The sequence below is a fragment of the Balaenoptera ricei genome, chromosome 3, assembly GCF_028023285.1.
Source record: "Balaenoptera ricei isolate mBalRic1 chromosome 3, mBalRic1.hap2, whole genome shotgun sequence".
Classification (NCBI taxonomy): domain Eukaryota; kingdom Metazoa; phylum Chordata; class Mammalia; order Artiodactyla; family Balaenopteridae; genus Balaenoptera; species Balaenoptera ricei.
Window position 1 is genome coordinate 30,354,041 of NC_082641.1, and position 25,784 is coordinate 30,379,824.

The window sequence follows — 25,784 nt, forward strand, 5'->3', positions numbered from 1 at the left end:
AAGAAATAAAAAGGCATGCTACACAGCATACTTAAGTAATATTCTAATATATTTATGACGCTGGGTTGCTTACTTCTGAACCTTATACATCCTCTCCATTTTTATTAGGGCTGGAAGCTATTCCCCTATCTCTCTTCCACTGTTTTCCCAGGGTCACGGTTACAGTACAGTTTGCCTAATGCATTTCGCACGGTCATCCTACCCGGAGTACGGCACTCGCTCTACTCCAACCAGCTCCAAACTCTTCTCCGCGGACAGAGGCTAAAAGCAGCGTGCTTTCAGGAGGCGAGGCAAACAGAAAGAAGCCGGTTGAGAGTGAGCAACCGAATGGCTTTGCTGGCGGCGCCTAGCGTTGCACTGAAAGCCCTTTGCAAACAATTACTCACCTTATTTGTTCTCATGTTAGCATGTATGAGCCTTCTCGAGGCTGCAAGGGGATGCTCAGCGTTGCCACTGCACACAGGAACCACCGTGATCTCCTGCTGCCCTAAAATTAAACCGCCGCCTCTCGTCTGAACCGCGTTTTCGTCTACAAAGCGCTTTCACACGCGTTATCCGATTTGACCCCGACTCCAAGCCTGTGAAATGAGCGTCGCTTGCCACAGTGCCTATTTTACAGATGAAGAAAGGATCCTGTCCACAGACCTAGTCCTAAGGGCCGTCCTCTCCCCGGTGGAGAACGCAGCTCCGGGCAGCGGGGCGAACAGGTGTGACGCCCGCGGCCGCAACCTCTCACCTGGCCGGCGGAGCGGGTCACCGCCTCCACTCCGCTGCCGGGGACGTGGGCCCCGCGGCGGCGGCCTCTCTGGGTCTCCGGGGTCCCCCTCTCTCCGCCCGCGCTCCGCCCCAGACCCCAAAGTGCCTCACGCTCTCCCCCTCAGGCTCACCGTCCGATCACGCCGGACAGCGTCCAGAAGGACCGGGAAACCCCGCGTCCGCCAAAGCCGTCCAGGGTCTGGGACCCACGCTCCCTGGCGACGGCGGTGGCGGTCACCTGAAGGCCTGCGGGGTCCGGGGAAAGGAAAACCCGACCCCAATCAAGCAGCTGACATTTCCCAGTCAGCCGGAGTACCGCCCGCTTCCGCTTCCCCGCCTACCCTGTGGGCCGTCCGGTCCCGCAGCCGCAGGGGGTTGTGGGTATCCTGAAGGCGGGCAAAGCTGCAAGGAAACGAAGTAGTGGCGAGGCAGCCGGACCACCAGGCAGGGCCGAAACTACAATTCCCAGCAGGCAGCGGAGCCGCAGACGGCGGCCGCGGAGGAGAGCGGGCAGAAGAATTCTGCGCGCGCGGCGGGGATGGAACGTTGATAGAGTTCGCGGGTCTAGCTGCTGGGGGCAGGAGCCGCACGCAGTGCGCCGCCGCGCGCCAAAGCGGGAATCCGGGAGGCGGGCACCTCTGCAATTAATGCACGCATTTAAAACTCCCGAACCTGCGGACGCCATGCACAGGTAAACCGATTGCAAAAAGGGGCAGACATGAATGGACCGTCTTAATTCTTTAAGGCCGCGAATTTTGCTACTTGCTAGTATTGTTAGTAATGCTGTAATGTGAATGGTTGCTTAGCCTCTTCTTTGGGAAAACGTGGATGGGTGGATGCTTTAGCGCGGTGATCAGCGTGCGATTTTATTTGGCTTCCCTTATTGGGCTTTCCGGCTGCTGTTTTCAATCACTGTATGATTGCCCTCCCTCTTTCCTTGTCTGTTCCTTCCACTTTAAGAAATTCTTGAGGCCTTCTGCATGATCGTAAATCGAAAAGACTTTTCGATGTGTTCGATTTGTTTGGTTATTTTCTCTTTTATTCTTGGGAACTCGCCGCCGGCGCGTAGAAATGCAATTCAGTTAGCTGCTGTGAAAGTTTTCTGCAATGCATAACTTGCAGCTTCCTTTAGGCCTACCTTGGAATTATTTACGGGTGTGTTTTTGAAAGGAACGTGGGGCTATTGTGCGTTTCTGCAGGAAACACCTCCAGGAGATTCCCGACCAGAGTAGCAACGTTACCACCAGCTTCACGTGGGGATGGGATTCTAGCAAGACTTCTGAACTGCTTTCAGGCATGGGGGTCTCCGCCCTGGAGAAGGAGGAGGTGGACAGTGAGAACATCCCCCAGGAACTGCTTTCAAACCTGGGCCACCCGCAGAGCCCCCCACGAAAACGGCTGAAGAGCAAAGGGAATGACAAGGACTTTGTGATTGTCCGCAGACCTAAGCTAAATCGAGAGAACTTTCCAGGTAAGGTATGAGGGTAAAACTATCAGTCCAGTAAGTGGTGGATTAAACTGTTTTGTTGGTAAACCTTTGTTCAGGGGCCTTTAGGATGGGGCCCTTTTAAAATTGCTGAATTCTGAAGTTATTTTCCAAAGAAATGGGACAACTCATTGTCTCTGAAGTTTACAGAAATGTTGGTATGTGTATCTCTTAAGGGGCACGACCGACTTTTAACCCATGAAAAGACACTCCATACTTTTTCTTTATGAGGGACTCTGCCTGGTCAAAGGCCAGCTCATTGCCATTGACAACTGGGAACAAAGCGATGATCCTCTAGGATTCTTTTTGTTTATATTCTGCTGCTCTGTAGCCCCGGTTGAGCTTTTTGCTGTAATCACTTTAGTTATTTGTCAAGGGGCTGCTAAAGTGAATGTTGAACTAAGGGGAGGAGACTTATCTTCCCAGGTCCGTTCCCAAGTGGGATTCTTCTGGATGCTCTGTCTTCATTACTAACCGTGTTATCTGTTCAGTTCCCCAACCCCAAAACCTGAAGGTTAGTCAGATTCCCACCATCCCCCAACATCCAACCAATCATTGAATCTTTCCCTCTTGTCTCCTAAATATTTCTCAAGCTGTCATCATCTCTTGCCTGATTACTGGAATGGACTCATAATTCCAGCCTTATCCTCCCCAGATCCATCCCCCAGAGCTAGAGTGAACTGATTGAAATGTAGAACTCACCACATCGTTCCACTCTTAATAGCTCCCAGTTCCCAGGCTTCTCAAGCAGGTGAATAAATGCCTCCCAGAGTGGATCAGAGCCCCGGGAGTACTCAAAGCCATAGGGTAAACATAGTGCATTGACCCGGGGTTATCAGTTTTTCTTGCTGGCAAGCCATGTAAAACATTAATTCAGCAAATATTTGCTGAGCACATTCCGTGTGCTAGGCATTGTTCTAGGTGCTGGGGATACAGCAGTGAGCAAAACAAAAGCATTTCTACCCTCATGGAGCTTCTGTTCTAGAGGGAGGATGCAGTAAACGTAAATCTGGTGTCTAGTATATGAGAATAAGTGCTATGGCTAAAAACAAAAATAGAACAAGCCAAGAGGGATTGATGGTCCTGGGGTGGGAAGCTGGTTTGCAGGGTATTAAGGGAAAGCCTCGCTCGGACAGTGAACTTTAAACAAAGGCTTAAAGGAGATGAAGGAACGTGCCTCGCAAATATCTTGGAGAAGAGAGCCCCAAGCAGAGGGAGCAGCTAGTGCAAAGACCCTGGGGCAGAGGAATGTTATGTTTGTTCAAGGAACAATAAGGAAGCCATATTCCCAGAGTGGATGAGCAAAGGGGAGAGTAGTGGGAGACGGGCTAGAGGTGCCATTGAGCAGAGTTGTGATGTGACCTTTTAAAAGGACACACTGGTGTGTTGAGACTAAACTTTGGGGAGTTGAGGATAAAAACTTAGAGACTTGTCGAGAGGTGTGGGAGTAGTATAAGCAGCGGTCAGCTTCTGGATAGATCCTGACATTAGAGTGGACAGACTTAGGAGACTTTGAAATTGTCTGTAGAAGAGGTGATCATAGTCTAAACTGAAATTGGGTGGGTCATGATGGAGAAGAAGAGACAGAGTCAAGAAATAAAGACGAAGTCTTGCAGAGCCAAGGTAAAGAAGTATATTCCTGAATTCCCCCATCTGGCTTTCTTTGAGGAAGGTTGATGGGTTGGTTGGTTGCTCGCTTGCTTTAAAAAAAAAAATCTGTTTTTTTGGCTTTTGACCGTTTCTTTAGGGAAAGAGAACCCTCAAGTTATGAGGATCTATATTTGGTGTTGGATTAATTAGAAAGGCAGTGAAGGATTGTGGTGAAGTCAGGCGCATCTGGCTTCGAATTCCAGTTGTTCTGTTTACCAACCTTGGGAAGTTGTTTGAGCTACCTGTTCCTTAGTTTCTTTGTGAAATGGAATAGTAATACCCGCTTCATGGGTTACTGTGAAGATTAAATGAAAGAGTATACATAAAGCCCTTAGCATGCTGCCTGCACATAACACTCAGCAAGTAAATCCAGTTAATTTGGTGGACAAGGTGACACCCAGTTGAGAGGCTACTTCACTTGTCTTTTGCCCTTAATCCTGTTCGCCTGACCCTGTTCCCGTAGATCTTTTTGCTTCAAAATTGAATGTCACTGCTATTTTTAGTGTCTGGAATGCAGCACGAGCAATTTGGTGCTTGACTAACCAAATGTGGTGAAAGACACTTCCTGCTAAGATGAGCAGCTTTTGATGACTTTGTCCAGTGCCGATAGCTTCTGACATGGAGTGATTGCTGTGTGTCCTTCCGCATTCACACACACAGGTGGACATACAAATGACATTTTTAAAGCAAGGCATTATGGAAACAAGACAGAAGATCAAGGGATGGCTGCCGTCTTCTAGGAAATTGCAAGTCAAGTTGAGGAGAAAAGAGAATACATAGTAAGAGAAGCTCACAGCAAAAGATGGCAGCTCATGCGGTAGCAGCTGTTGAGTGGTTCAGGCAGCAGATGCTCTAGGAGGCCAGAGGGAGGGAGCCCCTTGTGCCAGAATGACCCAGAGCTTCCATGGTGATCCCTACTGGACATAGACACGCTTCCTCCTTCTACTCAGCAAAGCAGAGGCTCTGAGAAAAGAGAGAAGGATCTGGAAATGGTCCAGTCACTGAGTCTAGACTGTTAAAATTGACTTCAAAACTATGTATTTATCTGAAGTGAGAGGAAAAAAGTCGTGAGTTTTATGTTTGTTGTGACCTAAGGGAGAGGCAGGGAGGGACACCAGTTCTATGCTGTGTCTGTGCGTGGAATTACGCACAGTAGAGATGGGTTAATTGGTGTGGAGGGTGGAGGGGCAGAGCCAGGGGTGCAGGGGGAGGGACAGCTGGTGTAGAGGGTGCCCACTGGGCTTCCAGTGGTGCTGGATCGTCATTCAAGCGAGTTTTGTCTGCAGTTGTCGGGACAGGTGGCTAAGAGCGCTGCAGGATTCGGCTGGAACAGGCCACACCTGCTTTCCATCGCTATCTGATGACAGTGGCCTTGGGCTGTGTGAGTTGTTCTTGGTTCTTCACTCGTCAGTCTCTCTTTTCTGCCGGCCCCAAGCCAGGCTCACATCTGGTCACTAAATCCTCTTCATCTGCTTATTTTGGAAGACGAAAACGTTGTGGCCAAGCCATACCAGGACAGGTCTGATTGACCTTTGGGGTGAGTGTGTAGAAGGAATCGGGAGGAGGAAATGGCCCAGTGATGAGGTCAGTAATGGACAGAAAGAGAACAACTGCATTTTATTCACGGTTGTTAAATGCCTGTCCTGGTCCCCTGTCTTCTGCACCCCCCATCTCCCCACCCCCGACCTCCCAAACAGGGCACAGCCATGGAAACGCTCTTGAACTGATTTGTTGATCAGCTCTCCCGTGGCTGTTAAACTGCTTCAGATTCCAAGCCCCACAGTGGTTTTCAGACTGGAGACTCCAAAGTTTAGAGCCTGCTGGTATCCCCAAGGGAACATGTTCAAAGTGCAAAATTCCAGAGATTCTGATCCCAGAAGTCCTGCCTTGAGCGTGGGAATCTGCTTTTCAATATCCCCAGGCAAACGTTTTTCCTCCTTTCTCTCCCTTTCTTTCTTTCTTTCTTTTTTGTTTTTTAATAACCAATAAGAAATATATTTTACGTTGCAATGCTGGGTGTGTATCTGGAACCACAATTTCACAAATCTAGATTTCTCCTTACTAAGATGTTTCCTATTCTCTTCCGTTTCATTCTTTCAAAACAATGCTCGTCAAATAAATTGATTTCATGACTCACCGATGAATCTCAGCCCTCAGCTCCCAAAACTCAGCTCTGAAAGAGCCTTTACAGGACCCTCCCAGGCACCTTTCTTTGCCCTCTAGCTTCCGTTCATTCATTCAGCAAATGTTGATGGAGCGTCATTCTAGAGATTGGGGATCCAGCAGTGAACATAACGGACCAAAGATCCTGCTCTCCTAGAGCTTGTACCCTGTACCTAATTCTCCAAATCCCAATTTTCATGGTTTCTTAGTTACTCTTCCCACATCCCAGGGTTGAGCATAGAAATATGGGGTTGAGAGGGGTCATCAAGGACCCCTGTTTTAGTTTTTTCCTGTTTTGCTTTTTTCAGTTTTGTCTAGCCAGCTAAAAAATAACAATAAAAAACCCAAAATACCAAGAGCTAGCGTGGTCTAGTGTTTCTCTTCATGATTTGTAGGAAGAGGAAGGAAACCTCATCCCGGATGGCAGAATCCGTTTGTAGTTTCCCAGAAAGGAAGCATAGGTTGTTAATACTTAAAACAAGCTAGCAAAAGCATGAACATGAGGTGAGCCTCCGCCCTTAAAAAACAAACAAACAAACAAAAAAACCCCCCAGAAAACAGTAGATGTGAATACCTGTATCTGCTTATTCTTCACATATAATTGTTTATCTGTGCTTAAAGAGACGGGTGACTTTAAGGATCAAAGACTGAGATGACTTTGGAGTTTGAATTTACATGAGTGTAGGTGATGTTCCAAGAAATAAACATGTCAAATAAGATGTTACCTATACTGCAAAGTCCTAAAGCATTGAAAACTCTTCAACAAGCACTGTTTCCAGAGGACTTTAAGAGGCATGGGAGGTGATGAGGGTACAGAAGTGGACAGCTGGCTTTACACCAGAGGAATAAGTGGTGATACTGGTGGCTGAGGGTGGTGACTAGCAGGTTTGTGAATCTGGCCAGTTTTCACCTTTCATGGCTCCGAAGTATGTTTAACTGCTTCTGTGTCGTTGAAGACTAGAGTCCGTGGGGTTAATTCTTTTCCTTACTGTGCAGGTCTGCTGTGCAGCCTTGGAGGGTTTAGAAGAGGTGAGTGGAAGAAAGACTTGCTCTGGACTTTCTCATCCTCTCTGGGCAGACAGACCAGGCAGCAGTGTAGTCAGGAATCCAGGAAACAGATGGTTGATGTTTTGAGAATTAAATATGGCAAGTAAAATTAGATTAAGCATATCCCAAGCCTGGATACCAGCCCCTGGGGCAGCTACATGAAGACAGACTCTGCCTCTTCTGCTGGAACAGTACCCAGTTTCAGGCTGTGAAACGCCCCCTGGCCTTCACCCCTACCAGGGGCCCTAGAATCAGTGTCAGTGTGGTCCTGCGATCGGCTCCGTGGAGCCCTGGGTACTTGGCTGCTCGCGGAGGCTGTGCATTTTCTCGGCCGTTGCGTCTTCTATCTGCTCGTTGACCCGCTGAGAGCTCTCCGCATCTCTGTCTTACTCCCTCTGCCCTCTCCCCTCCCTCCCAAGCCCTGATAGATTCCTTTTTCCGTAGCAAGTCAGATTTAATTCTCACCTTTTAAAAAACTTGTAGAAAATTAAGTACTCAGAATAGGAGAGAGAATCCTAGGGTAGCAAGAGGGCAGGATTCGGAGTCGGACCTGGGTTTGGATTCCCACTCGGCCCTTTGCTGGTTGTGTGACCTGTCCCTTTAGTCACAGTTACATCTTCTCGTGAAGCCCCTCCCCCCACCTCCAAGACTGCTTGTGTGCTGACAGAGGACACCACCTTTGTCCCCGGGTTTCTATCTTTAGCCTCATCCCCCCAAACACCTACAGGGCCGTGCCATTCCTTTGCAGGTGCTGTGCCCCGTGCCACCTGGCCAGCCTTCAGGCATCCTCCTGTGTGGCTCTGTGCCTTCACCTCAGGATGTGGGGTTTGGAAACAGACAGAAGAGACCCACGTTGGCCTCTTGGCTCTGCCACCTAATCGTTGATAGCACCTCGGTGAGGTTAATTAATAACCCCACTAAGACAAGCTTCCTCATCTATAAAACGGGATACTACGACTTAGGACACGGACACATTAGAATCAGTGTGCATTAATAAATGTCTGAGACTTTTTAGGGCTCTCAGTAAATGGCAGTTTTAAATGTCAGGTTATGTTTTTGTTTATTAGTTTGTCTCCCACTGAGGCCGCCAGGCAGGGACCGTGCTTACACACTCGTGCATTAGTTAGGCACCCAGGAATGTATATTGAAGTGGAGCCTTAGGCCAGCCTTGTCATTTTACAAGTGAGGAAACTGGTCCTAAGAGGCCGACAGTCTTGCCTGTCTATAAAATAAAGCCAGCATTCTTCTCTTGGGTGTCAGTCATTCCTTTGTGTAATATCAGTTGAGTACTTTCTAATGTTCATCGCCAGGTTCATCCTAGGCGCCAGGTGTAGCAGTTAATAGGTTAAGGAAGGTTAACCAGTCACACAGATACAGAATTAGCACATTCACAGTTTGCGTGAAGGGGGAGTAAAAGGTATAATGCATTGAGCAATGATTTAGTGAATGCCTGTTATGTGTCAGGTATTGTGCTGGGTGCTAGATGTGCAAATCTGGGTATGGGGGCTGTGGTGGTGACCTGGGAATGCTCCTCTGAGAGAGTGACACTTAAGCTGAGGTCTGAAGGATGACTAGGAGTTGGGCAGGTGAAGATGGACGTTGCAGTGCAAAGCCCTCCTAATTCTAGACTTAGCTTACTTGTGTGGCTTCATTGCCTGGCTTTGCTGTCCTCGGCAAACATCTGCATTCATCGCTTGCCACATTTTCCTTCTAGCGTTTGAATTACTGATCTCGTATTCTAATTGTTCTTGATTTCTTATGTCTTTCTAATAAAATGGGAAGCACCAAGTTCATTAATTTATTTATTTCTCCTGCCCTACACTTCACAACAAGCTTCCCTATTTCCTTTCCTCACCATCTTTGGTAGACACTTCGGTGCCCCATCCATAGCTCCTTGAAGCTCACCATTCCCTTTTATGCCGAAGGCTTTCTCCTCCATGTAGATGACACTCTGTGTTTGAGGGCTTTCTCTGGGCAGAGGTGCTAGACAGTCAACATTCCTGCCCTCTCCCAGAAGCTGCCAACCAATGACTGACAGCAGTTGGTGGATTAATGCCCCAACACCTGTGCCCTTGGCTGGGGCCACTCTGGGGCAGGTGCCATATGCTTCCCTGGAGTGCCCTGCAGATTTGAAGCCCAGTTGCCCATAGCGGTAATCTGCTTATTCACATACCCAAATTGGCTTCCTGCCCTTCCATGTCTCGTTTCGCTCTTTCCAGTACTTCTGAGATCCCTTCCCAAATAAACTACTTTAGTTCATGTCCTCAGGATCTGCTTCTGGGGATCCCAAACTTGGGTAGAGGACAGTTTGGGGGGGGGTCTCAGTAAATCATACCAGGCAGCCCTTGTCCAAACCCTACTCCCACCGTGGGTGTTTTCACGTAGGTGAAAATCCCAAGCAGCATTGAAAAGAAAAGGTTACAAGAGGAAAATGTACAGATTTTATGGAGAAAGGAGAGGAATAGAGGCAAGAAGAGAAAGTTTGACTCTCTGCTGCTTAACCTCTTGTCATAAGTTATTTAGTCTTCATAGTGAACAACTTTGCAAGATAAACCTTTTGATTCCCATTCCTACAAATGAAGAAACCGAGCCCCAGAGGGATTGAGTAACTTGCCTAAGGTTCGTAGTCTTGGAGGCAATGTAGTCGAATTCCAGTCGAAGCTGTGCTCCTTCCTCAATCCAGTAATCCTCACACTTGTGGCGGGGGCCAAGTACGTGGTGTCAGGATGGTCTGTGCAGATCATAGTAAAAATCTCAACACGTTGGGTTGGAAGTGACTAAGTATATGATTTTTTTGCCGAATGAAATGCCAGCATCTGATCTGTATACGTGAGAAGCAGCAGAGGTCAGGGAGTTAAGAAGAATTAACGGAAGAAAAACTTTTCTCCAATCTGGGGAGCAGGACAGGAGCCCTGTTGGAGAAGCTCTATCCACACTGACCTTGGACCAGGAGCTTTGTGGCAGTGATGGAGGTTTGTTGGAGCTGCCTCCCCAGAACATGGTCCAGGCGCAGCGTGGATGATCTATCTGCCTTCATCCCTCTGCCCCTAGGTTTCAGAGCCTCAGTCAGTCCTTTATTTTATTCTCTGGGGGGGGGGGGGCAGGGGTTCATTGAGCAGCTGCATCTTTCCTCCTCATTTTTCCATAGAGGCTACTTCCCTGACCACTGCTCCACCCCCATACCCTGCGCAGCACAGCACAGCACCCTGAACCCTACTGCAGCCCATGGTGATACTTGCTTGGAATTTCCTGTTTATTTATCGGTGTCTCTGAAAGTCTGAGCAGGCCATGCCTTGCTCATCTTTGTCTGTAGAACAGATCCCAGCATGTAGTACATGTTCAATAAACATATGAATGGATGAATGTATCAGACATTGTGTCCTTAGAATACAAAGACTATTTAAAAAAAGAAAAAAATCGGGTTCTCATTCTCAAGAACTCATGGCCTCGTGGGGGCCTACACAGGTGACTAAGCAAATAATGAAATCGTGGTTTAAAAAGCAACCTGTTCTTGGTGATGTCACGGGAGGCCGTCCATAGGAGTTGGGGCATTAATGGCCACTTGATGTTAAATTAATAGCAGTCGGGGGCGGGCACAGCATGTACAGAGGCATTGAGATGTGACGAAGAATGACTCATTCTGAGAATTCCAAGTAGCTCCAAATGGCTGGAACATATTTCTAGATAATGAACCTAGAAAAATAAGTGGGGCACTGCCAGAAAGCTTTGAATTTCATGCTAAGCAGTATAGACTTTAGAGTGAATATTCAAGGGACACCACTGAAGGGTCTCATTGAGGGACGGGCATAGACGTTTTCAAAAGATTGCCCAGGAATAGGAGAAAAGAGTCGGACTGCCATGTTTATCACTCTCCTCCATGCTCTCTCCAGCTCTCCATCATGTTCTCCACAGAGCCTGGTGTAATGTCCGTTAACACCTTTTAAATGGGGAGGTGGGAGTGTTAGGGTTCTCCAGTGACACGGAACAAATAGGAGATATAGGGAGATTTATTAATAAGGGATTGGCTTGTGCAGTCCTGGAACCTGAAAAGTCCCAAGATCTTCAGTCCCAAAGACCTGAGACCCCGCAGAGCAGATGGTACAAGTTTCAATCCAGGTCTGAAGGCAGGAGGAGACCCAGGTCCCAGCTCAAAGACAGGAGAGAGAGACAGGTCTCCGTTCATCAGCCTTTTGGTCTAACCTGGCCTTGGATTGGATGAGGCACGCCCACAACTGGGGAGGGCAATCTGCTTTTCTCAGTCCATTGATCAAATGTTAATCTCATCCTGAAACACCCTCACAGACACACCCAGAATAGTGTTTAACCAAAATATCTGGGCACCCCCTGACCCAGTCAAGTTGATACTAAAATTAACCATCACAGAGAGGAGAGGATAGCGCTAGAATTGGTGTAGCAGATGGATTGGAGGTAGAGAGAAACTGAGAAGGCAAGTTATTGAACTCATCTAACCACTCTAAATCTAATCTAAATCACTCAGTATTTCTTTGGTGCATACTTATTTCCTTCTAGGCCATTGTCATGTTAACCCGATCTTGTGGGTTATTCTGTACATTCATAGGTAAGAGTTTAATACTTGTTGAATAGCTGTTTAGAGTTTGCTTTTATAAGACTAAGAAAACTGGTTTTCCTGCATGCACCTTTTTCTCCCTCCAGTTTATTCTGCACACAGCAGCCAGAGTGATCCTTTTAAAGCGTCCGTGAGATGCTGTCATTCCTGTGCTCAGAACCCCCTGGTGTCTCCTCAGCACCTTCAGAGTCAAAGCTGAGGCTTCTCTAGCCCTGCCTGACCCGGCCCCCTCTCACCTCGCTGACCTCTTCCATCATTCCCACAACTTGCTCACTCTGTTCTACACTGGCCTCCTTGCTGTTCCTTAAAACAGACATGCTGTTCCTGCACCTCGAACACACCCCAGAGACTCACAAGGCTGGCCCCCTCTCTGTTCAGCCTTTCCTCAGTGATCACCGGCTCGGTAAGGTCTTCCCTGGCCGCTGTGCTCAGACTTTGAACACTGGCCCCCGTACTCCGCGTCCTGTCCTTTACCCCGCGTAAGTTTTCTGCATAGCACTAATCAATTTTAACATATCATGTACTTTTTAACATATTGAACAATTTTTAGCGTATCATCTAATATCATGTGATCGTTTCCTCCTGCCGGAATGTAAGTTCCGTGAAAAAGTATTCTGTCTGTCTTGTTTTCTGCTTTCTCCCCAACACCTGAAACGATCCCTGGCGTCAGAGTTAAGTGCTCAGTACATATTTGTTGAATTAATAGATGAGAACACCCTTTTGATATTGCACTTTTAGGTAAATTGACTTCTGAGTGCTTTCTGTAAACCTGAAAGAAGAGAGAGGAAGGTTCGTTTGCCTTTTAAATAAGGTCACTACTTGATAAATGCACCACTGAATCCACTTCAGAGAGAAGTGAGGCGTTCCTTGGCAACCAAAAGCATCGTGATGTCTTAGACATTGCTGTCTGAGATCTGAGCAGCGTGGGACTTGCTGTGAACCACTGTTAGTATAGTTCTTGCCCAAGACTGGCTGGTGGGCACTGAAGAGAAGAATGTTATGAAAAGTATTCTTGATATTCTCTTTTCTCCTTTGCTGAGAAAGTATGGTACTCACTTCAGGGTACACAGACAGTGGGTGAACAGAAAAACATTTGTGAGGATGAGGAATTCATTTAGCATTAAATTCCCCTGTTTAAGCTACGTGTTGTATATGCTTTAAGTGCATGAAAAGGCTCAGTAGACTTGATAGGGCAAAAGAATGGTGATGGGAAGACACTTTTTTTTTTTTTTTTCTTTTTTCCCCTCAAAGGTGTTTCATGGGACTCCCTTCCAGACGAGCTGCTCTTAGGAATCTTCTCCTGTCTGTGCCTCCCTGAACTTCTGAAAGTCTCCAGTGTTTGTAAGAGATGGTATCATCTAGCGTAAGTATTTTTCACCCCTTCTGGTATATGTGGAGGAGGAGAAAAGAAGGGTTATTTATTTATTCATTTGGGTCTGGTGAAGCTGAAAACCAAGAAAAATAAGGCAGCACAAAGCAAACTAGGTATCTTCTCCCTTTTATTAATAATCAGTGTCTTATTTCAGAGTGAAGGGAGGGAGCTACCGGAAGTGACTTACCCCATTTCTGAAAACCTCCTTTCCCTGTATTCGGTGTAGCCCGTGTTTACTGGGCAACGTACCGAGAGTGAGGGGAGTGATGGGTGTGTGTGAAGGCATAGCTGCTGCTCACGCGCCGGCTGGGCTGGGCAGTGAGTACAGTGGGAGAGAGAACTCGCGGCTCTGGCATTAGACCTGAGTGGGAAGCCAGCCTCTGCCGCTTAGGCTTTGGGGGACCTGAGCGAGGTTCTTGACACTTCTGAGCTTCAGTCCCCCCCATATATAAAATGGGGGTGATGGTACCTTCAGGACAGCGCCGCTGTGAGGATGCGGTATAAAGATGCCAGGGCAGTGCTCAGCTCGTAGAAACGTTCAGCGCATGGCAGCCGACAGTTGTTGGGGTTTTTGTTGGTTCGGGGGCAGCACTTTTCAAGTGTGGACGGTGAGCTGCACGGGGAGAGTCTTGGTGAGCTGGGACGGCAGTAACGGGCCAGAAGCGGGGGGGGGGGGGGGCGGGAATGACTGCCTTTCCATCTTCACCTTTTCTCCTACCCGTTAACCTCTGGCCATGCTTTGCTTTGTGCTTAAAGGCCATCTGTCTCTCTCCCCCCTCCACACATCTAGGACTCTCGTTGTGAGACCGCAGGAGCCCCTACCCTTCCATTCACGGGTGTGCTGGAAATAAGACACTCTAGGTATTTACAGGGCTACAGTCGTCCCTTGGTATCCGCTGGGTATCGGTTCCAGGACCTCCTGTGGATACCAAAATCCACGGATGCTCAAGTCCCTTATATAAAATGGCGTAGGACAGTCTGTCTCTGTATCCGGGGATGTGTGATTGCTTGAATCCGCGAATGCGGAACCCGTGGATAGGGAGGGCCGACTGTATCTGCTTAGAAGAGCCACAGAGAGGTCTGCACACCTGCAATACTGGAGCAGGTAAATGGCGGTTGACTTTCACTTATCCCTGCCCAAGTGACCCCATATTGATTTTCTTTTTCCACCAGCTGTCCTCTCCATGCAGAGTCTATTAATCTTCATTTCAACTGTCATAAAAGTTATAACTGACATTTATTAAGCACTTATTATATGCCAGGCACTGCAGTCCTGCCTTCTTAATAATAGAGGTCGAATAACATGTTGACAATCTGTTTGTGTAGAATTATTTTGAAGCTCTAGCCAGTGGTCTGCAAGCAGTATTAAAAAGTAAAATTCTTGTAGATATTTAAAATGTTCCCTCATGGGCTTGATCTCATGTTTTCTTTTTTGTTAAATTGAATTAGTCTCTGGGTATTAAAGCTCCTTTATCGTGTTGTTTCATACATTTTGGCACCTCCTTTTTGCTTCAGAAACACTATCTAAAATCTAAATAATATTTTTACCTTTTTCCTTCCCATTAGTTCATATGTATATACCTATATTTTTGTGCGTATATATATTTTTCAAGCTTTTAAGGTATTGTAAAACAGAGCTGAACTATGACTTTTTCCTAATAGATATCTGATAACTGTGTCTCATAATAAAGTCGTAAAAACTTTCCTTCTTTTAGGTACATTTACACGTTCGTTAGGGTAATAGAGGTAGCCTGTTCATGCTTCACAAAAATGGCAAATGGGATCATTTGAGCCATTTTGAACCTATCTACTCGTTCGATAATCAGTTGAGTGATTTGAACAATCATTTTTAAAGTTATCGAATTGATTTGAAACCTGCAATTGTATTCTCTGGTTCTAGATCATTGCATTGCTCCTGATAGCATTGAACCAGCTAAATTGGAAATCCATATAAAGAGGAAAATAAAAGCTGATCCGTGATAGGACCAGGAGATATTCAATAATGCCTTAAAAATATCATAGGTAGGGCTTCCCTGGTGGCGCAGTGGTTAAGAATCTGCCTGCCAATGCAGGGGAGACGGGTTTGAGCCCTGGTCTGGGAGGATCCCGCATGCCGTGGAGCAACTAGGCCCGTGAGCCACAACTACTGAGCCTGCGCGTCTGGAGCCTGTGCTCCGCAATGGGAGAGGCCGCGACTGGAGAAAGCCCTCGCACAGAAACGAAGACCCAACACAGCCAAAAATAAATAAATAAATAAATAAATTGATTAATTAAAAAAAAAATCATAGGTAATTGTATAGTCAAAAACAAAGATGCCTTCGGAATTTGCTTCAAGGCGATTTAGTGGCCGTGTCCTCACGTTAGTAACGGTGGCGAGGGCCTCCAGTAACCAGTGCCCCGGCTTCCCAAACACAGCACCTCCTCTTTTCCAGGTTTGATGAGTCTCTCTGGCAGACCTTAGACCTCACGGGCAGAAACCTCCACCCAGATGTGGTTGGTCGGCTGCTGTCTCGAGGGGTGGTTGCCTTCCGCTGCCCACGATCGTTTATGGACCAACCGTTTGTTGAACGTTTCAGGTAAGAAAGGAAAATCCCTGGAAAATCTTGGGATGGAAAACAGATCAAAATGTCTTTTTTCCTATATTCAGCTGTATGCCCTATGACAGGTCATCTGTGCATAATGGAGAGTTAGTTGCATATTTTGCCGTGTGGCCTTTGTGTTGAAACATGGCACAGGTTTCAGTGACATCATTCCCATTTTAACTCAGGGCTGCTCTTGGGCTCTTCCCAGGGTCTTAGATGCACTTGGGGTCCTCAGTAGATGGGCGTCCAGAGTCCCATGAGGCAGGAGCCAAGCAGAGCCCTCACCAACAGATGCAAGGCAGCGTAGTTATTTCCCCACTGCCCATTTCTGATCAAGAAAAAATGTGAGGCATCCTTTCAGGTTTTGTCACTCTTGAGTTTCTGATCCTATCATGGACAAATTTGCATCCTGAAAAAAAAGGCCCTCTCTTGGTGTGTTTTGTAGACTGTTCTGAAAAAGTATTACTGATAGTTTTGCAGTGTGGTTCAGTGCCGTCTCACACTTGAGTGGAATAACTAGGTACTGAACAGAAAAATAAGCAGAGCTGAGGATGAAACACGCATCCCGACTCGAGGCCTTTTTGCCTTCTCGCCGGGGTCGTATGGCGACACTCCTCTCCCACGGGTGTTTATCCTTCTCCTGCGGCTCTTCCTTCTTGGTCTCCTTCACGTGCGTGCTTGGCTTTGTTCCTCTAGGGTCTGTGCCTGGCTGCCTTCTCTTCCTGATCCACACACTGTCTTCGGACAAGCTGTGTCCTGTACACCCATGTTTATGCCAAGACTCTCACAGTCTCATCTCCAGCCCCGCCCTCTCTTTCAAACAAACTCTTATTTCTAATTACCTAAAAACCTCCACACCTGGATTTCCTCCAAGTACCTTAATATTAGCATAGCCATACCAAGAACCACGATATTAGCCTCCCTTTACAACTTACCGTCCACAGTCTTCCCTGTTTTGGCACTCTACCCACTCACCCTTGCTGGGAGTCATCATAGGCGTAACCTTTTTGTCATCCACATCCAGCTCATTCTCACGATGCCCATTAGTTGATTTTCTACCTGGGACTATACTGGCACAACATCTGGACTTGGCAAAAATGCTCTCGAATTTTAAAACAAACGAGGGTGGGAATTAGCTAGTAGCAACTTATTTTATGACCAAAACTATAGCTAATATTTGAAATGCGTATTTAGGGTCTTGTCTGTGATGGACTGCCCAGGTGGGGAGGAGAAAAGGGTCGGTTGTGAGCTGGATGTGCTGGTGTAAGCCACCTTGTGGAACCTCTTTTTATTCCTTCTGTGTTCAGCCCTTTTCGTGTACAGCACATGGACCTGTCGAACTCGGTGATCGATGTGTCTGCCCTCCACGGCCTTCTGTCTCATTGCTCCAAGTTGCAGAATCTCAGCTTAGAAGGCCTGCGGCTTTCGGATCCCATTGTCAAGTGAGTGGCAGCCAGGAGCGTGTCACAAAGTCAGTTGTTTTGTTAATTTTGTTTCCTGAGCATACCTGGGGTGTCCTGTCCATATCCAGATGGACTCAGAAAATATCCAGTGCAGTGTTCCAGCTTCCACAAAACTTTCTAGGACTCACCTAGGCAACCAAAGTTTGCATGCTAACTATATTGCCGGGGCTCGTGCTAGGTTCTAGACATACAGGGATGAATCAAGGCATGGTCCCTCCCTCATTTGTGGGAGAAACAAGTAATTACAGTGCTGTGTGTTTGTTAGGTGCGTTGGCGAATATGTGGCAACACACAGAGACCTCATTAAATTTCGAGAAGGCAGCCTTCTCGGAGGAAGTGACTCTTAAGCTGAGTATTGCAAATATGTAGGTAGGAGTTCTCCCCATGATATGGGGAAGGAAGCAGTCTGGTTGGGTCTAAACTCTGAAGTGGTCGGGAATTGCTGGAGCGTGGGGCCCAGTGAGGGAGGTGACAGGTGAGGGTGGTCAGGGACCAGATCATAGTGGAGTGGGCCCCTGCCACGCTGGAAGAAGTCTGGATTCTGTTGTGCACTGTAAAGAGGGAAGCGTGGTGAAGAGAGGAGAGTGGTTCTGAGGATGGAAGGAACATGTCAGAGTTGAATTTTAGAAAATTAACTCACTGGGCATCTCAGAGGGTCAGTCAGACATAAAGGAAACTAGATTAGTTAAGATGCTATTGTATTCATTCAGGTAAGAAATGATGACACCTGATGGGAAAAAATAGAATAATGATAATAATAGCAGCTAACATTTATTGAGCACGTACCATGTGCCAGATACTAGATTCTTTAGAGGTATTCTGATTTAATCCTCACAGCAACCTCATGAAATATGTTCTTATTGTTCCCTTATTACAGATGTGGAAACTGAGGAACAGAGAGGCTGAATAACTTGTCCAAGGTCACACAGTTAATAGGTGGCAGAACCAAGATTTGAACCTGGCAATATAGTATGATTCCAGAACTCTCACTGTTAATCACTATTTCACTAACATGAGGCATTTGGGAATGTAGAGGAGAGGGCAGAATTGAAAGAACCTAGTGACTTTATAAGTAGAAGTTTACCAATTGTGGGTGAAATGGAAAAATGTTTATTTCATTGCTGGGTTGTTTTTTTTTTTTTAAAGTACATTGAGCCGTGTTTGTTGTGGACTTACTCTCTGTGCCAGGCACTGTTAAGGCCTTTATTACATTATATCATTTAATTTTAACAACCCTACCAAAAAGGTACTGATCTTGCCATTTCACAGATGATAAACTAAGGCAAAACGTCCTACTTGGTGTCATGGAGATAGTAAGATGTGAATTTAAACTCACTTCTGACTCAGAGGCCTGTGTGCTTTTAACTGTCTCACTTAGCCTCATGCTTGTTGATTGAGTAAGAGTGTCTTGTTGGTGTTCTTATGACTTTGTCTTCTTTCTCCAGTAATCTTGCTCAGAACACAAATTTAGCGCGATTAAACCTTTCTGGGTGTTCTGGATTCTCTGAATCTGCCCTGAAGACTTTGCTGAGCAGCTGTTGCAGGTAGGAGAGATTTGAGATTTTGATTATAGAACTGTTGTTTCAAATATACAGTTACCTTTCACATCAGAATAGAATCGGGGAAAATTTTTAAGCTATTCCTAACTCTCCAAGCTCTTGATTTGGATAATGCAATGCCTTTTGCCCTCCAAACTTTCCATCCAAACTCAGAAGTCAAATCGATTAAGTTTCCAAAGGATACTTGTGTAGTGATCTCTTTTTTTTCTGTGACTATTAAAATACGGAAAATGTAGTAGTGTGTTTATCAACAATATGTACAAACAGTATCTGTTTATACCTGACTGTACGGTCAGGCGTTTTTCCGTATAATACCTGTAGACCTAACTTAACAGTTTGGATTAAATTTGTTATTGCAGAATACACCATGAATTTGGGTGATTCCATTAAAAACATCTTTTATATTATGTGGTAATGTCAGTATATAAATAAGGTTACAGAGTTATAGAAATTAATAAGTGAGGGAGGGACATGGTTCACAGAATACCCAGTACTGTGTGTGTGTCTGTGTCTGTGTCCTTTTTAATATCCCTTGGTCTCTGTGCTAATAGCATTGTACTTATTTCTACTTAATGATCTGTTGAAAGTAGATTGCCTTTGGATAAAAATGTTATCAATGAGGTAAAATGGTAGCCCTACATTTTCTCAGCAGTGCCAGGAATGGGATGTATAGTTTAATGGTTGGACTCTTTCTCTGAAGCCCTCATTTGCTCAGTTAGCAGAGGCCCAATAAGGTAAAGTGGGTTTTTGTAATGTCGGCATCTCTTTATTAGGAATCCCCGGTACAATCCAACAGTTTTTAAAGCATCTCCGGCGCTTGCTCATACTGTGTAGTTGTTTGCTAACAACCCGGGTGATTGAGAAAGAAAGCATAGAGACTAGAATTTTTCCATCTAGTCCTGCAATGAGGTTTGAGCAGGAGAGGAGAGCGCTTCCCTCCTCTTCCAGAAGGGGGCAGCATTCACTAAGCCCTTGGCTCATATCCCCTGGCAAGTTTCTGGAACACACTGGAACAAGATGGGAGAAAGCAGTTTCAGGTGAGCGAATGTAGCTGCTTAGAGGAGCAGAGGTTCTGTGCAGAAAATGGTAAGGAATCGACAGCTTTGTATGTTCTTGGTTTGCAGCTTTAGGCGGTGCTACGTCGAGAACTCATTCTGGGTGATGGTTTCATGCTTTCCTTTATCACCCCTCTTGTGTGCAGATTGGATGAACTGAACCTCTCCTGGTGCTATGAATTCACTGAAAAGCATGTGCAGGTGGCTGTCGCACACGTGTCAGAGACTGTCACCCAGCTGAATCTCAGCGGGTACCGAAAGAATCTGCAGAGATCGGGTAAGACCCGCCGGGCTGCTGGCCCCTTAACCACAGCAGCCATGACAATAACAGCAGGTTTGATTTCTCGAGCATCTCCTAGGTGTGGTCCTCCATAAGTTGTTTCATTTAATCCAGCGCATGTGTTCCTATTCCTATTTTTCAGATGAGGTAGCAGCTGGCTGATCAGAAGGGTCATGTAAATGCCAACAGCTAGTGGGTAGCAGGGTTGGAATCCAGAATCTGAAAGTGGAAACCTTTATCCTTTAAAGCAATTTATGTTTAAGCAGAAGAAGTTCTTTTCATTAACTAAATTGTTAGGTAAAACCCCAACATTAAAAATCGATCGGTGCAGCGTTTGATCAGTATTAAGCTGTGGTTCTCAACTGGGGACAATTTTGCCTGCAAGGGGACATTTGGCGAAGTCTGGAGACATTTTTGATTCTCACGGCTGCAGGGGTGTTACTGGCATCTAGTGGGTAGAAGCCGAGAATGCTGGTGAACAACGCACAGGACAGCAGAATAACACACCAAAACGAATCTGGTCCTAAATGTCAGTAGCGCCAAGGTTGAAAAACCCTGTTTATAAACCCTCTTTCATATTTATAACTAATTCCTCTCAAGTCAGTCTAAGAGGAAAATGAGGGTTTTTTGTTGTTGTTGTTTTTTTAAAATCATCTCAGAACTCTCTAATTAACTCCCAAATGCCAAATCCGATGGCCTCCTTTTTTTTTTTTTTAATTAATTAATTTATTTATTTATTTTTGGCTGTGTTGGGTCTTCATTTCTGTGCGAGGGCTTTCTCTAGTTGTGGCGAGCGGGGGCCACTCTTCATCGCGGTGCGCGGGCCTCTCACTGTCGGGCCTCTCTTGTTGCAGAGCACAGGCTCCAGACGCGCAGGCTCAGTAATCGTGGCTCACGGGCCTAGTTGCTCCACGGCATGTGGGATCTTCCCAGACCAGGGCTCGAACCCGTGTTCCCTGCATTAGCAGGCAGATTCTCAACCACTGCGCCACCAGGGAATCCCCGACAATGAGGTTTTTTAGATGAACACAGACATTTGAAATCAGGGGTAACAGGTGACAGTTAAAGTCTTTATAAGCCTCAACGTTCAGTTATGCTTTGTCTTATTTGTCTAATATTGACAGAATCTTAATTTGCAAAGATAAGTTTTTGCAAATGGCAAGGTTTTTTTTATTAAAGTGTAATTGATATATATTATATAAGTTACAGGTGTACAGTAGAGTGATTCACAATTTTTAAAGGTTATACTACTTTTATAGTTATTATAAAATATTGGCTATATTCCCCATGTTGTACAATATATCCTTGTAGCTTATTTTATACCTAACAGTTTGTACCTCTTCATCCCCTACCCCTGTATTGCCCCTCGCCCCTCCTTCTCCCCACTGGTAACCACTAGTTTGTTCTCTTTATCTGTGAGTCTGCCTCTTTTTTGTTATATTCACTAGTTTGTTGTATTTTTTAGATTTCCTCATATAAGTGATAGCATACAGTAGTTATCTTTCTCTGTCTGACTTATTTCACTTAGCATTTTAACAGCTTCCCTTCGTGATCTCAGGCTGTGGGCTGCACAAAGCCTAGTTAAGCCAGCCACACACCTCAGCCCTACCCTCGTGTCTTGGTGGTGTCAGCTCATCTGAGTATAAGCGTTTTTATTTATTATAGTTTTTAATATACTTAAAAAGATTTGAACCAAACATTTGCAGAATGTGTCTTACCGAAAAATGTTCTGTTCTACATTTTTTCCCTTTAAACACAATTTTAAATCTGGTTATAGTATTATCTAGTCATTCTCAAATATACCCAAAACATGTAAAAACACAAAAACAAATGAATAGTCCCGCTAACGTTTTGCCAGTCTTTTTTCCTGTTAAAAAGTGTTTTTTTTAATGGGACATGGTGTATGGAATTCTTTGTAACACCTTTTTATTTCAGGTAACCCCATTTTAGTAGCTACACAAATGTCATTTTCAGTGGCTGTGTGATATTCCATCAAATATATTTGTGTTGATTCATTCATAACTTATTCAGTTGCTCTCGTTGTAATGAATGTTTAGAATCTTTGCAGTTTTTCCCTTTTATAAACAGCTTTGGTAGGGACAGAAGTGAACCTTTGAGTGCATTTCTAAGTGGAATTGCCAGCTCGGGGATTAGGTTCCGTTCTCAGGTTTCGGATAGTTCTTGCCGAGTTGCCTTCCAAGGATTTTAAACTCCCACCAGTGAGCATGCTCTTCACGTTGAATCCCACCCCTGGTTCTTCCCTCTTCATCCCCAGGACAAGACAGTGCCCTATGTACATTTCTGCCCATATCTCAATTTCCCACTTCTTTATTGAGAGTTTTTCTGTAATGAACCAAGGTTCTGGGTGCAAGGTCGAGAAGTTCTGCTGTAGGCAGACTGCTGTAAATTGTGTCCAAGTTTGGCTTAAAACCCTTCTCTTTGTTCCTCCGAAAAAGAACAAATCGCCTTTTTACTGAGTTTTGGCAGGAATAATAGGTAGTAAAATCCTGCTTGCTAGACACATTCAGGGCAAGGACAAAGACGCGGGGTAGAAGTTGAGGTGTTAGTTTCCTTAATTATACGATGGGAGTCAAAGATTTTTAAATGGATGTCTTTAGCAGTGGCACACACTATTTCACTGTTTAGATGGTAATACAGATTTTGTATTTTAGCTCCAAGACTGGTGCCAGACCTCCTGGGTTCAAGTACCCACTCTGCCATTTACTGGGGAGCCTTGAGCAAGTCTCTTAACCTTTCTGTTCCTCCATTTCTTCATCAATAAAATGGAGATAACAGAACCCACCTCTTAGAGTAAGGAATAAATGGGTTAATAGGTGTACAGGATGCTGAATTGTTCTTGGCACATAATGAGAGATCAGTAATGGTTGGCTGTTGATGTTTTCATTCTCTACCCAGATGAGCACCAAATGAGGTTTGGAGGACCTAGCTTTTGGTCTTGGATTTCCTTGGACTTCTCTAGCTAAAATTGTCTCTCTTTTAAAATGACAGGTTAGATTACGTGGTTTCTAAGATCCCTTCTAACTCAAGTGAAATGAAGGAGACAGTGAAGAGGAATCTTGGCAGGGACTGCTGTTTACTAACTCTTCCCACCGAGGGAAGACCGCGGCTTCAACAAGGGCTGGAGACAGAGACTGACCAGTTTTATCCCCCAAGGTTTCGTTCTTTCCCAGGTGGTGGCAAAATAAGGTTGTATCTGGTTGTGGATTTTGTGGATGGCTGGCTGGCTGGCGAGATGATGGGTCACTTAAAATTGTGCTGTGCACTTCTTCATTTTTTAGTGACTAATGAGACAAATTTATTCCAATTTATTGAGCCCCTATAATGCATAAAGCCCTGTTCAGACTTGGGAGGTGTGGCCTTGAACAGAACAGAGAAAGTCATCCTTGTGAAGCTTCCATTCTGGTGGGGAAGCCAGACAATCAACAAGGAATTAAATGTGATAAAAGGAGGTGAAAATGCAAGGAGGAAGAATTTAAAGTAGAGTGCTGAGGTAGAGTGTGGCAGGTAGGGGGCTCTTTTCAGATGGAATGGTCAAAGAGAAGGCCTTCCTGAGGAAGTGACACTTGAGCACAGACCTGAAGGAGTGAAGGAGTGAGCCATGTAGATACATAAGGAAAGAACATTCTAGAACTAAGGACCAGCAAGTGCCTTTGGAGGAAAGTCACACATGCTACTTTGTAATCGGAAAATGAATCAATAAATGTTATTTATTTTTTAAAATAGGCAAACTTTATTAATGTGTGAGGTTTCTTCCTCTCGGAATGGGAGCCAGTGAGTGGGGAGGCAGGGAGGACAGTCGTAGGAGCTGAGATAGCTGGGGGGTTCTCTCTAAGCCAAGGCAAAAACTCTGTTTCCATTTTTTTCCTGAGTAAGATGGGAAGCCATTGGAGTGTTTTGAGCAAGAGTGAAATGATCTGACTCACCTTTGAAGTCTCCTTCCGGTGCTGTGCTGCGAAAAGGCTGCTGGAGACTAGGGTGGTAACATTTGAGGAAGTAAGAAGTGATCCGAGGGCTTCCCTGGTGGCACAGTGGTTGAGAATCTGCTTGCCAATGCAGGGGACACAGGTTTGAGCCCTGGTCTGGGAAGATCCCACATGCCGCGGAGCAACTGGGCCCATGAGCCACAATTACTGAGCCTGCACGTCTGGAGCCTGTGCTCCGCAACAAGAGAGACCACAATAGTGAGAGGCCCGCACACCGCGATGAAGAGTGGTCCCCGCTTGCCGCAACTAGAGAAAGCCCTCGCACAGAAACGAAGACCCGACACAGCCAAAAATAAACAAATAAAAAAACAAACAAACAAAAACGGTGTGCTCCTATTTAAAAAAAAAAATTCAGGGCCTCTTGCTAAGGAATTTAAAAAAAAAAAAAAAAAAGAAGTGATCCGACTTCAGACACAGTTTGAAAGCCGACTAACAGGATTTGGTAACAGATTGGATGTGGGATATGAGGAAACAGTCAAGTACGACTCCCAGGGTTTTGGCTACAGCAACTGGATTGGTGAAGTTCCCACTTACTAAGATGGGGAAGACTTTAGGGAAGGAGCGGATTGAGAGGAGAAATCAAGCGTTTGGTTTTAGGCATAAATTTGAGATGCTTATCACATAGCCCTGTGGGCGTGTTGGCTGTGTTGAAAATGCAAGTCTAGGATTCAGGGGAGGGGATGGGACTGAAGATGTAGCTGTGAGAAGGGAAAAAAAAAAACAAAACCCCTCAAACATTAATAAAATTTGTCTCTTTTTCAAAGTAAATAACACTGATTCATGTTCTGATTACAAAGTACCGCATGTGACTTTCTTCCAAATTCTGAAAAGTTATCTCTGATCCTACCATCATTGGTGACTGTAGTTAACATTTGGATTATTTTCTTCCAGCCTTCCAACCCCCAGCCCCCTTTCTTTCTGTGTGTGTTTGTGCATAAATATGAATTTGTGTGTTTTAACTAAATTGAGATTATAATGCATTATATATATTTTGTTTTGTTTTCACTATACAACATATCCTGAATATTTTTTCATGTCACAAAATGTTATTAAAAAGCTTTTTAATAGCTCCTGTTAGCAGTGTGTTCCATAGATTGGACGCAGGTTAACCTATTAAAGTAATCAGGGGGAGGGGCTTTTGTAACTGTCACTACAATGAATATCGTAATGCATATCTCTAATTATTTTTCTAAAAGTGGAATTACTGAGCCAAAGAGCTAAATGTGTAATGCCCTGAACACTTGTTTTAAAAAAGATCAGTTCACTTTAAAAAAAAATCAGGTCCTCTGAAAGGCTGCATAAAATTAAATATCCACTTTTAGTATATGGAGGGACCTGCTTTATGATAGTTCATCAATTCTGGGCATTATAATAGGATTTGTTTTTCATTTGATGGCAGAAAAGCAATATTTTAATTTTATTTTGCATTTCTTGCTCCATTTTTATTATGTCTGTATTTTGCAAAGTATCTGTTTATGTTCTTTGCCCATTTTTTTTTTTAATACTCTTTATATAATGACCATTAACTCTGTTGGAAACATTTATTCTCAGTTTTCTGATACCTCTTTAATTCTGCTTGTGTTCTGTTTTGCTTTAACATGGTAGAGTTTTTAAAAAATGTATGTAGCAGGGGACTTCCCTCGTGGTCCAGTGGTTAAGACTCTGCACTTCCAATGCAGGAGGCCATGTTCGATTCCTGGTCAGGGAACCAAGATCCCACACACTGCAACTAAGCCCGTGCGCCTCAACTACTGAAGCCTGCGTGCTGTAGAGCCTGCA

General features: G+C 45.2%; 2 protein-coding genes across 11 annotated transcripts in view; one reads left to right on the plus strand and one right to left on the minus strand.

Moving 5' to 3' along the window:
• LMBRD2 (LMBR1 domain containing 2) overlaps positions 1 to 1,094 on the minus strand; it is a 71,227-nt gene extending 70,133 nt beyond the window's left edge. For 5 of the 8 annotated variants that reach the window (XM_059916227.1, XM_059916222.1, XM_059916230.1 and 2 more), the window contains exons 1-2: positions 888 to 1,094; positions 387 to 578 (exon numbers count right to left, since the gene is read on the minus strand). The gene's annotated coding sequence lies outside the window, so the exon portion shown is untranslated. The other 3 variants (XM_059916224.1, XM_059916226.1, XM_059916223.1) reach the window with 3 other exon arrangements.
• Positions 1,095 to 1,294: 200 nt separating this feature from the next.
• The window catches only part of SKP2 (S-phase kinase associated protein 2), a 58,612-nt gene continuing 34,122 nt past the window's right edge, over positions 1,295 to 25,784 (plus strand). For 2 of the 3 annotated variants that reach the window (XM_059916236.1, XM_059916234.1), the window contains exons 1-7: positions 1,295 to 1,447; positions 1,956 to 2,227; positions 12,942 to 13,053; positions 15,495 to 15,638; positions 16,952 to 17,086; positions 18,553 to 18,651; positions 19,868 to 19,998. In XM_059916236.1, coding sequence (XP_059772219.1) covers positions 1,404 to 1,447; positions 1,956 to 2,227; positions 12,942 to 13,053; positions 15,495 to 15,638; positions 16,952 to 17,086; positions 18,553 to 18,651; positions 19,868 to 19,998 — 937 coding nt within the window. In that variant the 5' untranslated portion in view covers positions 1,295 to 1,403. The other variant, XM_059916235.1, reaches the window with a different exon arrangement.